The sequence below is a fragment of the Hyaena hyaena genome, unplaced genomic scaffold (assembly GCF_003009895.1).
Source record: "Hyaena hyaena isolate Hyena2069 unplaced genomic scaffold, ASM300989v1 scaffold_213, whole genome shotgun sequence".
Taxonomy (NCBI): Eukaryota; Metazoa; Chordata; class Mammalia; order Carnivora; family Hyaenidae; genus Hyaena; species Hyaena hyaena.
Window position 1 is genome coordinate 1,838,071 of NW_024080843.1, and position 15,367 is coordinate 1,853,437.

At 41.4% G+C, this 15,367-nt stretch overlaps 1 protein-coding gene across 3 annotated transcripts in view; it reads right to left on the minus strand.

The window, feature by feature from the left end:
* LAMP3 (lysosomal associated membrane protein 3) overlaps nt 1-15,367 on the minus strand; it is a 44,128-nt gene that overhangs the window by 12,862 nt on the left and 15,899 nt on the right. For all 3 annotated transcript variants that reach the window (XM_039242318.1, XM_039242319.1, XM_039242317.1), the window contains exons 3-5: nt 14,232-14,360; nt 5,276-5,333; nt 1,818-1,988 (exon numbers count right to left, since the gene is read on the minus strand). In XM_039242318.1, the coding sequence (XP_039098249.1) occupies nt 1,818-1,988; nt 5,276-5,333; nt 14,232-14,360 (358 nt within the window). The remainder of the gene's footprint in view (nt 1-1,817; nt 1,989-5,275; nt 5,334-14,231; nt 14,361-15,367) is intronic.

A 15,367-nucleotide genomic window follows, 5' to 3' on the forward strand; every position in this document is an offset into this window, starting at 1 on the left:
AAGCCAGGGACAGACAGAGCTTCTGGGCTTCCCACCTGCTGCCCCACACAGAGACAGGTGAAAACAAGGAGAGGGTCAGCGCAATGATCTGAAATGTGCAGTGCTTGTGATCACTTATGGACTATATTAAAATGCAGATACCCAGTCCCCACACCCAGGAAATTATGACTCAATGGGTTGGAGGTGAGGTCCAGGGGATTCTGATGCAGCTGAGGGGCAGATCCAACTTTGGGAAACATTGGTTTGGTCTAGAGAGTCAGGATAAGAACTATAATCCAGGCTAAGTTCTGGGGTCATGTTTCCCAACTGTGGAAACAGGGACCTGTGCCAAATTGCATGGCCAAAGTTTTCTAGTCAAATCCCACTTCTTACAGGGGCTGCTGAACAGTCTGGGGCCAGAGAACCCATTTTCAGGCTCTGGGATTTTAGCTCCCTAAACTGGGTTGAGAATGTGGGAGGTTGAGAATTGGATGAGAGGGTGAGGGAGGGAGGGGAAAAAATGAAAAGATAGTTTTTCTACATCTCCCTTTGGGCACTGCCAATAGAGGCCAGGTATATGTTGCTGAGAGGTTTTATTTCTCACCTCTCCCAGTACCAGGTTTCATACACCTGCTCACTGCCTGCTTCACAGAGGTTCTGAGCAAGAGGAAGAGTAGGTGCGTACCTCATTTTTTAAGATCACATAATTAATTACAGAGGCTTTTCAAATCCTCATCATGAATTCTTAAGTTTCCCCAAATTAGAAGTTTTGAGATAAGATGACAGAGTGGGGCCAACTTACTAAGAAATTTTAATATTTTTATCTTGGTGCTGTGGTAAAGGTCCAAAACAGAGGCAGAGATTTTAAGACTCAGAGAAAACCTACAGAAATCAGGGGACCCAAGGCAAGCCATATTTTATTCCTTCCTCTGCTCAATGCTTCCCAGCAAGTATATCAGAAGTTTTTTGTAGGCACATCTTCAACTTTGTAATGGAACTCAAAGAGAAGTTGGATTCACATGACAGAAATGTAAGTTACCACTAATCTTCCAGCTAAATCGATTTATAAAAATTGAGAGGTAGTCATGATGTCATTAGTTATTATGAGAGTAATGTTTTGGAAACTGAAATTCAATTCCTGCACATATGGAGAAATCCTTGTAACCCATTTTCCCGGCGGGGAAAAAAAGATTTTTCAGAAAGTCAGCTTCATCTGTCCCTGGCCTTCTTCTTAGGTCCCGCTTCCCTCTGTGATGGTTAAAACTCAAAGCAGAAATTGCATGGAAACTAAGACCAGCCACAAGGAAGCTCTAGTCAGGAGAACTGAGCTCATAATTGAAAAGAAGGTGCCCAACAGAGTGTATTTCTATATTGCATATTTCTCTTTTCCTCCTGCAAGTGGGAGAGAATCTATTCGGAAATCTTGAATTTTAGATATTACTAATACTCAGGATCTTTAAGTCTCCCAATGTACCTGAGTTTACTAGCTTTTTAAAGGGGAAGTTGTAGGTGGTATTTTCTGACTTTTTGATTCAGTGAGCAAGTGAGTATGTATGTGTGTTTGTATGAGTCAGAATACATGTTTTAGTCATACAAGGAGAACTTATCCTGCTGTGGGAGGACATGGGTGGGTTACGATGTCTGATTTTGAGGTTGGTTGACTCAGAGGAATGGCAGGAGGGGAACTTGGCCCTAAAAGCTTTGTGGAATCATACTGTTCTAGGAAGCTCATGTGATTCTTGTCCCTTTGACAATTTCACACACACACACAAAACAACTTGACACTATCCCTGGGTCTCTGAAGTTTATGTTTGTGACATGATGAAGATTTAACTTACCATTTCCAAAGTGGTCATCTTCGAAATCAAAGGCTTGAAATTGAACATTCATTGTTTTCAGTTGAAGGTGGGCTGACAGCTGGATGCTCTGCTCACTCACACACTTGAAGGAATGTCCAACTGCAGTCTCAAACATCACCATAGCACTTTTCATTCCTTGGTAAATTTTCTCTGAAAGAACGAAGATAAAATATAGACACATCACAGTCTTGGCATATAACCAATGAGTTCCAGTGGTTACTCCCTTTATTAAATGGCCTTTCAGGGATTCTGCCCTGTCCTCATGAAAAACCACTCTATTGCTCTTTGGAGACTTTTTCCCAAATTCTGTAGCATATGGGGGGCAAATTCACATAAATTAGAATGTGACAACATTGAAATGAGAATTTTTAGAAACTTCTTCTTCAGTTGTTTTAAGTCATTGGGGGCAGGTTGGTGGGGACTATTGTCAGTGTTTGGGGACTACAGAGAAGTGCCCAGAAAAACTTCAGAAATAAGAGAAGTAAGATTGCTCTCTGCGACAGTCACATGAACCCTTAATGAATCAGAATAGACATCCACAGTCTCCAAGTGGAGTGTTTACATATTACTAGATTGTATTAATATAGCAAGAGGACAGGCTAATCCCATCATTAGCAGGGGTTGTTGCATCCATCCACATGGAAACACAAAGAAGGGAGAGGTTCATCTCTGCCCATCTAAGTGCTGCTGGGGAGAGAAGATCCTGCTCAAGGACTGGCCCTGTTTTCTGACGGGTACACCCTTTTCAAGGAAGCGTATGCTTCAGGGCAGCTGGGGCTAAACATTTTAATCATAACTAATTCCATTTGCTCTAATTTTACATTCATCAAACACCCTTCTGATTATACTTTGGCTTCTTGAATGGGAGAAAGTTCACTGGCCAGAGGACCCAACTGTCTAGTCCCCTTGGCTGTGACTATAAGAAACAGTTGCATGATAAATGCACAAATTTGCATCCTGATTTTATACATTAGTTTCATGACCTTGGTTTAACATCAGTCTCCTTGAAGAAACAGACAATATGTAAGGGGGTGCTGACAGCTCCCACGATTGAGGACCAGACTATGGACCTTAAAGAATTTACCAAAATTGTGCCTGCAGGGAATACCCACAAGCTATAAATGAGGGAGGTTGAAAGTCTCCCTCCTTTCCTGCCTCTGTGGGTCTGTTGCCTGTGTCTAAGGTAGCATTCCACATTAAGGGTCTGCTTGCCATGTGCTGGGTGCTGTGCAAGTACTCTACCTGTACTTCCCTGTTTAATTCTCATAACAACCATTTGAGATTGGTTCTACTGTCTCCATTGTATAAACAAGGAAATGGAGAATTGGAGAACTGATAACATTCGCCTAAGATTCTACAACTAGTAAGTGGTATTTGGACTCAAGCAGTCTGATTCTAGAGCTAGCTATCTTTTTTTTGTTTGTTTGTTTGAGAGATGGAGAGAGAGCATGAGTAGGGGGGAAGAACACAGGGATAGAGAGAATCTTAAGCAGATTCCATGCCCAGCATGAAGCCTGATGTGGGGCTTGATCCCAAGACCCTGGGACCATGACCTGAGTCCAAATCAACAGTTGGATGCTCAACCCACTGAGTCTCCCAGGTCCCCCTCTGAAGCTTGCTATCTTAATCACTACCCGGTTGTTGTCTCCTGCCATTACTGTACTATTTACTGTAGACTCTTCATTTGTACATGCAAATGTCCTGCATGATGTACTGAATTATCCGTATACTACTATATCATGTGTTATATCCCAGGGTAGTTGTCTACTACTACTACTACTGTTACTACTGCTATTACTCCCACTAACATTACAACAGTCACTACCACTGTAATTATAACTAAGTACCGTTACTAATACCATCACCATTACCACTGGTGTGCAAAGTGTCACTATTGTGACTACTCTAGATCCTGCTACTACTGCTGAGCCTGGATTATTGGGGCCTAGAATTCTTTTATCCCTTTTCTCAGCCTCTAACTTAGCTTCTGGTCTGACTTACCCCTCCCTTGCCTCTTGAGATATCACTACCCTATTCCTGGCTAAAATTTGGTCCGTGCCTAGTAAAAACATTAGCTAATTTGTGTTAGCATTCATATTTATTCCCCAGCCTATATGAGTGTACTTGTCTACATGAGTTACTATATATGAAAATGAATTGTCAACTATGACTTCTTCCTTACTTTTAACCAATAATCATTGAAAACATCCTCTTGAACAATATCAGTATCATATAGGTAATATTTTAGATAGACATTTCTCCACATTTTCATTTCCTGACAAGTTTCTTTAGTATAGATTCCTTAATAAGATAAGTTTAAGCCAGTCAAAAGATAGAAGTTTAAAAAGGAGAAAACAGACATGAAAACTCTGTACAGTACCTCCACATAAGAGGTGCTCAACAGTGCTTTGTTATCTAAGTCTGGGCTTTCCAGAGAAATGTTTGAGCCCTCTGAGAAATTCTCCCAACTCAACTGGGAGCATTATCTTTCTAAACATGAACTTTATAGGAGTTCTCTCAAATGGCCCCACTGTGGGCAATTCTCTATATAGCAACTGAACTGAGTCTTTATAATTGTAAATCTGATATACCATTTCCCTATACCAAACTCTCCAATGACATCCTTTCACCCTTTAGGCTAAAATTCAAGGTCCTCACCTTGCCATACCCACATGCCCTACATGCTCTGGCCTGGATGCCTCTCAGATCTACTCTTCTGCTTTGCTCACTCTCTTGCTGGCCCCTGAACACATGAGCAACTTCATTCCTTAGGACTGTGTATCTGGTTGTTTTTGCCACCTGAAAAAAGCTTCCCCAGGCCCAGATGCGCCCAGATGGGGATAACTCTTTGCTCAAATATCACCTCTTCAGAGAGGCCTTCCTCCTCAGAGGGCTTCCCAAAGGCCCCACTTAAAATATCTTTCCAGTCCTTTCCACCAGGACCTGCTTGTGTTTGCTCATAGAACTTAATACTACTTAACTGGCTATTATAATTTAATGTGTCTGTTTATGGTCCTTTCCTCACTTCTAGAATGTAAGCTCCATAACAGCAGGGACTATATGTTTGGATAATATGGATTTCTACTGTCTATTAGAAGGTTTGGCACCTACCTGGCACTAACTACATTTTTGTAGAATGAATGCATGATTCCAAGAGTCTAGAATGAATTGCACTATCAATATCAAATCTGTCCAAAAGTCACTAAACTCTTTATTGTTGCTTTAATAATCTCTGCTTTAATGATATCTGACATAATATAGTCCAATCTCCTTGATGAGCAAACTGAAGCAAACAAAGATGTAATAAGTTCTCCTGGTTACCCTCAGTCTGTTTCTCCAAAGCAGCATCAGAGATTAATAAATTCAATGGACTGAAAACTGAGCTAACCAGAAGCACAGCACCAGAGCTGGTGGAATAGCCTTCTCTGACTACTTACCTGGATTTGAGACTGTCAAATAGGCTCTCACTTCACTGATATAATATGAGTTTTCATCCTGTAAAACAGCAGTGTGTTAACCTTTGGGCAATTTGTTTCTATGTTTATGATCCTGATTTATAAACTTTGTTTATTTTAACTATTAAATCCTTGATATGGGGACTTGGAGGTGTGTTGGTATGGAGCCATAAATGTGTTTGAAAACTTCAAAAAAAGTAAATATATCACACAATAAATAAATAATAATAATGGCTTATCCCTGGCCCCAAATTTCTGTACTATATCCTTGTTACTATAGCCTAAAATTCAAGTTCCAGCAGTCCAGAGTCCCTTCAGTTGGGCCATATTTCTTCCTGTTAGAATGCATATACATCTGGAAGATGGAGAGGCTGGAGGGTATACATTAAGCATTTACTAGAAATTAATATCTTAGGGTAGAGATTCAAACTAAGACCACTCATCTTTAAGGCTACAATGGGTAGACTTCATGGGGCTCATAAACTCTTTGGGTGTGCAAAATTTTACATGCATTTTCCTGGGGAGGGTATCAATTGCTTTAAATAGACTAAGGAGTTCATGTCTCCAAAATGGCTAGATAGGGCCATCATGAGGGATTCTGGAAAAAAAAAAAGATTTCCTCTGAGATCACTGGGTATTCTCTAGAAGAAGACTCCAAGTGATTGTGTTCAGAAATGTAAGGCAGTGTTCCACATTTTATTCAGGAATTGGTTTTTTTGGAAAAACAAAATGAACCATTACAAAATACCCTATAACATCCTGAGAGACTAAAGTTGTGAAACATTAAAGGGAATTGAATTGAGATATGAAAGGGTAAGTTGAAAGAGGAGGTTTTGAGTTTATTTATTTATTTATTTTTTTATTTTGGGGGGAGGGATCTAAATAGGTGATTTACCATTATTATTTGTAAACATTCATTAGAAAACTATCTGTAAGAGTGAGCAAAACCAAAATCAGAATCTGAAATGGAATTACCTTTAGAAGTTCCAAGTCTAGCCATTAAAGAAATTTGGTAATAATAATACTGACTATATTATAGTCCATTTGCATATAATTTGTAGATTAAATGATGATTCCCTACACAATACAAGGGTTCCAGAAATACAAACTATTTTAGTAAGGTAAGCTAGCTGCTATTGATACACTCAACTCTAGATCCTATAATTCATTGAACAGCACCTACCACATACTGGCTTCTTACCTTGTGCCAGGCACTGGAGCAGATATTTCTATGCCATGCCTTACCTAATTCTCACAACTACAAGAAGAAATATAGGCTCACTGACTTGCTCAAGGTCACAGCTCTAATGGGTGGCAGGGGAAGATATGACCCCAAGCTTCTTGTCTCCAAGTCTAGTGTTTAACTCCTCTTATATCCAATCCAGACCAGGCATTGTTCTAGGTCCCAGAAGAAGACCTGGCTCCTTCCTTCTATGTGCAGTCTTAGGCTTCAACGGCAAGGTAAACAACATTCTGGGACCATCCATTTGTTCTATACAAACATCTGTGACCCAGGCCTTTCTTGGGTCGCTTTCACAAAGCACTTATTCAGGTTATTCTTTATTTGGGGTCCTTTTTAGCATACAAGAGACCTGTACTTCAGGGCTCAGGGTCATGGTAATAAGACTCCTCCTGCCCTATCCTAAGAGCAGAGAGGATCCTTTGAAGGGATTTTAGCAGAACAATGACATGAGCATGACTTTGTTTATTGAAATTGCTTGGGCTACAGTGTGAGATTGCTTTAAGGAACAGCAACAGAGCAGTGATGAGGCCCCTCTGAGGTCCATAGGAGACCTCCCGGAATCTTCCACTTCCAGTGGCATCTCCTTGATCTATTCTCACATTAGGAAAAGCTTTGTATTTCTATAAAAGCTTCACAGTTTACTAAATGCATGCTTTCACCTACATTGCCTCCTTTGAGCCTCACAACAATCCCCTGAGATAGAATAAATATTATCAACCCATTTGGCAACTAAGAACAAAGAAGCTCAGAGGAGTTAAGCATCTACCTCTAATTCACATTCTCTGTGGGCAAGACAAAACAAAATCTGGTCTACAGGATCCTGCCCTACATTTTCCTCTGTGGATATGTGCATTTAGACAAAAAAATTCGTTGCACAAGAATTTTCTTTCACATTCCCTGAAATGCAGGTGTCCATATTTAGCCATCTACTGAAAGCAGGACCAGCTACACAATTTGTGGGGCCTAGTACAAATGTGTGGGTGTCCACCACCAATGAAAAACAAGGTTGCAGAACAAATCAGTTGGTTATGAAATGTTATAAAGAGAGTGGTTAAACTCATATTTGGGAGAACAAAGTTTTGCTAATCATTTTCAAATACTAATTTAAAAATATTTTTTTGTTTCCAGGTAGCCTAGTTGAGTTGTGAAATCTTTGTGAACGTTCCAAAAATTTATTTATTTTTTACTTATTCAGCAGGATGGAGAAAATTATAACAAGACTTACCTGTTTGATGTGATTAAATGAAGGAATCCATGTAAAAAACTTATCACAGTCTTCACTCAAATTTTAACCAGTGTAGGAACACCTAGGTGGCTCAGTCGGTTAAGTGTCTGACTCTTGCTTTCAGCTCAGGTCATGATCTCATGATTCATGAGATCGAGCCCCATGTCAGGCTCTGCGTTGGCAGTGCAGAGCCTTCTTGGGATTCTCCCCCCCTTTCTGCCCCTCCTCCACTTCCTTCCCCCCCAAAATAAATAAGCATTAAAAAAATTTTAACCAGTGTTATTCACAACAGTAATAATAAACTCAATTGCTCCTTTTTAGTAAACTCTCATTGTGCTTAATGATCATTTTTTTGCCTATTTCCTAGAGCTCAGATCTACCACAGATATAAAGAGAGAACAAGCAAGTGAGCTGAGCTTCAATAGTCCTACTAATTAAAGAAATAGCTGAAACCTCAGCTCTGGGGGATGGAAGTCAGGTGGGTACAGAGGAGGGACTGGAGGGTTTGGGAGCTTCAGGCAGATGTCAGACTTAACCCAAAGTCTAGGAGAAATTACATTATACACATCAGGTACTTTATAGTATATACTTTCTCCTTTGATGGGCACAAAGTGATTCTGTCAGATCATTTTTTGTTTTTTGGTTTTTTGGTTTTTTTGCATTTGGGGTTCAGGTTGAAGAGTGACAAATATCTACCATGCTAGATTCTTGAAAACAAAGTGAAAATCTTTTGTGTACCCATCAGCATTGACAAAAGGGAGCTAAGGACTCCTAACAGCTAAATGTACTTCACTACTTACAGTGTGTGCATTTGAATGCATCACTTACAAAAGTCCCATTTCACCATTCAACAAGTGGGATGTTGACACAGTGGCTCCTCACTGCCAGTGTCTAAGAGCTCTGCAATATCTCATCAGAGAGGTCCTCATTCTTCAAGGGACCTAAACATCCTCCTTAGCAAAGGACCAGGTCCGGAGCAAACCAGCCAGTCAACCTGCTCAGGAAGGCAGCATACAAATGACCTTGAGGCCCTGGGTCCTCTCCTTAATTTCAGCAAAATGCATTGTGGGAGTTTCATAGTCACAGATATTCAGGATGTGGATTTTGTCTTTAGCATCATCAGGCCATTTTTGCTCAGCATTGTTGTGACTATCTCAAGAAACCCTTGCTCTGTATATAGAAAAAGGAAGCCAAAGAGGCTGTTTCTTTGATGCTGCTGATCTACTTTTTGGCAGCTTGGCCCAGAATCTCTGTGAAATTTAGATTCACACCGTTATTGATTTATTTCCTCATCAAACATTTGCTAAAGATATACTATGTACAAAGTCAGGGCTGGGCACTGTGAATAATCACAGACATGCCTTCAAGATGGCAAAATTTGCAGTAAGTGCATTAATGGAGGTCAGAGAACAACCAATGGAGGGTCAGGAAACCAAAAGAAGAAAGTCTCCCAGTTTTGCCTGGGATGGAGGTGGGGGCTGGGGGTGGGGAGTCTTCATAGGGTGAAGATAACTGAGGCATTTTAAAGCATGAATGCAAAAGGGCCTGAGGAATGGAAGGGGCATTCCAGGCAGAGGGAAAAGCATAAGGGAAAATGGGAGCATGAAATGGTACAGCATGCTTGGGAAGTTCTAGATAGTGCACTCTGAGGGTGTTGGCATTTGAACAATTCCCAGGAGTCTATAGGTTCATGGGGCTCCATGCCCCTGTAAGGCTCTAGATAAACACCAGGGTGGTAGACAGCATTAGCTTTCCAGGCCTTGGCTGACCAAAACACTGCCTGACCTAATGACCCTCCCCCCGGACCACTGATTTCTCCCATGTCCTGCTTCAAGTCAGGGCTGGAAGTCTTGAGCTGCCCTGCCGACCAGGTGGATGAAAAAGGGGCAGTGTTGAGCATGGAAAAATAAACTCTACACAAAGTTACTGAAAGATGTTCTAAAACAAACTATCCTAACAGGAAGGAAGTTGTGGGGAGTCGGGGAAAGGAGGTATATTTATCTTGCACCTGAAGGGTCTGAACAACTTTCGGCTTTGTCACCTTAATCAAATGAGACACTGATATGGAAAGGTTTTCAGTTCTTTAAAGAACGATATGAGAGAAATGAGAAAGGACACCCACTTCTCCTACCCCACTATGGGCCAGATGCCACCCTCAGCACGGCCACATATGTTAGCCTCTTTCACCTCACAGCAGTCCAACAAAATAGGGACTGGTTGGCCCCATCGTATAGAGGAGGAAACAGGCTCAGAAAGGGAGCTTGTACATGATCACATAGAAATGACATGGATAATTTAAGTCTCAACTGAACATCATCAAGGGACAGTTCAGGATGCAGATTTTTCTTTACATTTCTACCATTGGCAGTACTTCAATTTAAAAACTTATGAATTGTATCCAAAATCTATAAGGAACTCACCAAACTCCACACCCAAAAACCAAATAATCCAGTGATGAAATGGGCAGAAGACATGAACAGACTCTTCTCCAAAGAAGACACCCAGATGGCAAACAGACACATGAAACGATGCTCAACGTCACTCATCATCAGGGAAATACAAATCAAAACCATACAGAGATACCACCTCACACTGGTCAGAGTGGCGAAAATTAACAAACAAGGAGACTATAGATGCTGGTGAGGATGTAGAGAAACAGGCACCCTCCTACACTGTTGGTGGGAATGTAAACTGGTGCAGCCCCTCTGGAAAATAGTATGGAGGTTCCTCAAAAAATTAACACTAGAACTCCCCTATGACCCAGCAACAGCACTGCTAGGAATTTACCCAAGGGATACAGGAGTGCTGATGCATAGGGGCCCATGTACCCCAACGTTTCTAGCAACACTTTCAACAATAGCCAAATCATAGAAACAGCCTAAATGTCCATCAACTGATGAATGGATCAAGAAGATGTGGTTTACATATACAATGGAATACTACATGGCAATGAGAGAATGAAATCTGGCCATTTGTAGCAACATGGATGGAAGTCGAGGATATTATGCTAAGTGAAATAAGTCAGGGAGAGAAAGAGAGATATCATATGTTTTCACTCATATGTGGAACAGGAGAAACTTAACAGAGGAACATAGGGGAGGAGAAGGGGAAAAAATTGTTAAGGAGAGGGAGGGAGGAAAACCATAAGAGACTCTTGAATACTGAGAACAAACAGACGGTTGATGGGGGTGGGGGAGAGGGGAAAATGGGTGAAGGGCACGGGGGAGGGCACCTGTTGGGATGAGCTCTGGGTGTTATATGGAAACCAACTTGACAATAAACTATAATAAAAGATAAAATAAAAAATAAAAACTTATTAATTATTGTACATGTTTTGAAACCTGTAACTATAGCCTGTCTTTCTTTTATTTTCTCCTATAATGTCTGGCTCAGTGCTCAGGACAAAGTAGGTGCTCAGTAAATTCCTATTAATAAAGTCTTAATTCAGCCTTGCTCACCAGCATCCATTTAACATTCTACAACTTGGTTCTCATTTATAACATTTATTATGTTATAATGAACATAAACTATTTTTCAAGGTTCTTTTTTTCTCTAGAGCGGTGGTTCTCGACCAGGGGTGATTTTTCCCCCAGGGGACATTTGGCAATGTCTAGAGATATTTGAGATTGTCACAAATGGGGCTGGGTGTTGCTACTGGCATTCAGTAGGTAGAGGCCAGGAAGACTGTTCAGTACTGCACCAAGACACAAGACAGCCCCCACCACAGACTTATCTGGCCCCAAATGTTAATATTTCTGCTGTTGAGAAGCACTGATATAGAGGGTAGCAACATTTGAAAAGTGACCAACAGTATTGTTGACACCATTTCTCTTGTGGAAGAATCTAGATGGCTTACCTGCCTAAATGCATTTCACACAGTCCACATGTTAGGGCAGAGTGTCCACAGGCCAAATTTGGCTTACAACTGTGTTCTGTTTGGCCAGCATTGTTCAAGTTTTCAAAACATGTGCTGCCAACATGTAAAATGAAAAGGTCTGAATTTCTGCCTTGTCTTGAGCAATCAGAATATCTGACCACACGGGTTTCTCATTACCTACTGAGGGAAATTATATGTAAACTATTCAACAACTGGTATAGCAGGACAGCAGTCATTCAGAATGTAGACCCGATTGTCCACCATAAAAGACAGTGACAGGGAGAGATGCCAGCCCAGCCACTGGCACCACCAGGCAGAGCTGACGAGTGGCTACCTCTCTGGCGAGAATGGCACCCTCTACCCCTGCCTTTTGTTGCCTCACTCCTGAGGCCTGTCTCTGTCATCTCACTACTCCAATGTTCTCCTTATGCAGACTTCATGTGAAAATGAAGTCTTCGTCAAAAGTGAGAAAATAAAAAATAAAGACTGCCTGTTCTTACAGAAAAAAATGTTTATTTGCCTATTTCTCTCATTATGTTCTATGTTTAGCACCTGTGATCTTTGAATTTGTGGCTACAAGTGGTTTAAACAAGTTCTCTTTTAAAATACAGAAATTCTCCTGAAGGACTAAGGCTGGTGGGAACTTTACTTTCTATATAAGCCTCTTTGCCTTCCTCTTGTTGTAGAGCTAAGGTCATCTGCTTATGGAATTGGTGCTGGAGAATAAAATGAATAAAGTGAATTTGGTTGGTGGGATTCTGGCAAAGCAGCTATTGCAAACTTGGGGCCTGGGATAGTGGTTTTCCTTGCTCCTTCCAGAGGTGGATGGATGGAGGAAGGTGCTGCTGGTCTTTCCAGCTCTATCTCCATACTCATTTCCTGCCCACACCTCTGGAGGCACAGAGATTTCCAGAAAGGCAGGGGTTCAACACTTGGGTGAAGTCTGATCAGAATCCAGACCCACGGCATTAGAAAGACAGGCATAGAGGGCATCAGGAGACAGAGAAAAGGAGCAAAAAGAGACATTGCAAGGTGCCAAAGAAACCCCTGCTCATAGGCCCGCCCAAGGCAGTGGCCACTGACTGCACAAACACTGGAGTTTTCTAATGCCTTCCTTCAGACAATCACTCACACATGCAATAGTCTGGGTGGAATCAAGCCTTGAGCTAAAGCATAAATGCTTGTGCCCTCTGCCCTTTTGCCTAAGCAATTTTAAAAGAATTCCTGACCCCTCAGAAAGTTTAAACTCCATTGTTCAGAAGCAGAGCACATATTCTGCCCTGAATGTTCTTCTGGTGTGAGAGAATACATTTCTCCCATTTGGTACTGAAAGGTAACCTCTGTCTTCTCAAGTGCATCTCTGCCTTAAGGAGAAAAATATGCACAAGTAGAATAATGGAGGATAAAGCCTTTGACATCAACTTAACATCAACATCATCAACAACAACAACAAAGCAACAATAGCCCTTTATCACATTTTGTTATGTACCAAGCACTGTGCTAGACAGTTTACACATTACCATTTCTGATTCTCCCAAGGGTCCCAATAAGGAGGTGTAATTATTTCCATTTTAAAGATGAGAAAACATGCCCCAACTAGTCCAAAACTAGTGGCTGAGAGCGAATCTTGACTTGTTTCAGATCAAAGTCTACACTCATTCCTCCCCAAGATCTCCTCCCCAAGACCGCTCTAATTTCAGGGGTCACATTTGACAGGTAAGAAGGAGCCTGCACCAAGTCTCAGCTGCAAAGGTCCCCTCAGCTCCTCCTTCCCGGCTCTTACTTGGCCTGTTTGAATGACACTTTGGGAGAAGCAGGGGCAAGTCTCTCCTTTGAGAGTGCGATGACCAGCATTGTATCCCCAAGACATTTTCTTACTTCAGTCACTGTAATCATGGCTATTAGCTATTGAACATCTACTTTCCAAGTATTGGACAATGCTCTTTACAGAGGTGATCTCTAATTTATTTCCTCCATTTTTCAAACATTAAAATAAAGTTCAGACAAGTTAGGTTGCCTGCCTGATGTCACAAAGTGAGCAAGTGACAGTGTCAAATTTGCACCCAAGACTCTCTGACCTCACTTGCATAATATTTCTACTCCACTTTGTTGTCTACCCTTTTCATAATATGGTCTGGGAAACCCAGTGCTGGGTTAGTCCCTAAATCTTGCCTGCTGCAGTTGGAAAAAACCCTTTGTGACATTTGATTGTGGTTTTAGAATAATCTTGTTTGTGTGTGCCCAGTGTGAATTTCTATGGGTCTGTTGATCTGTACAGCTTCCTCCTTTGGGTGGTTTGCAAAGGGCACCCGTGGCTGGATTCCCCAAAGCCAAGCCTCCCCTAAGAGGCACGGAAGCCCTTCTTAGGCTGCACAGAGTAGGATGAAAGGGGAAGGAGGCAAACATAAGATGTTGACACTTCCCTCTTCTCCATCTCCAGGCCCCTCATTCTTATCAGGGAATATCTCAAAAGGCCCTGAGACCTACTTCCTTCAGAACTTAAAGTGAAGTGTGTGGTTGCACCACTGGGCTCCCAGGTGAAGGAAAGGGAAAGTGATGTGAGCCAGTTGGTATGAAGGAGCTCAGCCCTCACCTTCATAAATGTGAGATTCACAAATCCGCCCTGGAAATTCAAGAGAAGGTTGGATTTTCGAGAGCCACAGTCCCCAGAGGCTTGTGTTGCATTGGGGTCGATGTTGAAGTATCTCTGAGGTGAAAAAACCTAAACGAAATGAAATAGATCATATCAATGAGATGTAGAAGAAAACTCTAGCTAGGGAACCAGAAGCAAAGGCTAGTAAGTGAGTCTGAAACTCAAGTCTAGTTTATGTTCCCTTGAAAGTTTCAAAGTCCCCAGAAAACTCCTATCATCATTCTAAACGGCTTTATGTTCAAAAGAGTTTTTAAAGAAGGAGATCTTCCAGAGAAACAGTTCCTTGATAGATAATTTATAGTCAGTCTATTCCTGATATACTGCATGCAATTTTCTTTTTGTTAAACTAAACATGTTAAAAGGTACTTCAGGAAAGCATTTGCTGTCTAATATACTTCAGTTTCAAACAAAAACCTGAATGTGGAAGTTTTATAAAACCTTTGCAAAAAAAGAACTACTTTTATGGTGATTCCTTTCGTAAAGCAAATAATTTCTGCCCTACCCTCACCCCTTCGAATCTTGTTTTTAATCTAGATTTTTTTTTTAAATGTTTTATTTATTTCTAGGAGAGAGAGAGAGAGACAGCGTGAGCAGGGGAGGGTCAGAGAGAAAGGGAGTCACAGACTGAAACAGGCTCCAGGCTCTGAGCTGGCAGTCAGCACAGAGCCAGACGTGGGGCTCGAACCCACGAACCGCGAGATCATGACCCAAGCGAAAGTCGGACGCTTAACCGACTAAGCCACCCAGGCACCCCTAATCTAGATTTTTGATACTAATGTCACAGCTGGCAAGAACTATGGAAACTAATCCAAATCTCTCACTTCACAGGGAAGTTGCTGAGGCTTGAAGTTATCAGGAGGGGTAAGACCAGGTTGGGCTCTACACTGATCTTATCCCAACACTCTGCCCATGTTGGCTAAAACTAAGAGGTATGCACAGTTACAATTTGTGTGTGTGCCTTCCTCTATCCAGTCACTATCATTCTCTGTTTTTATATGTATTCTAAAACAGATGCACCAGTTTTAAATATATAAGGTTTATTCATTTATTTTGAGAGAGAGAGAGGGGGTGAGTTG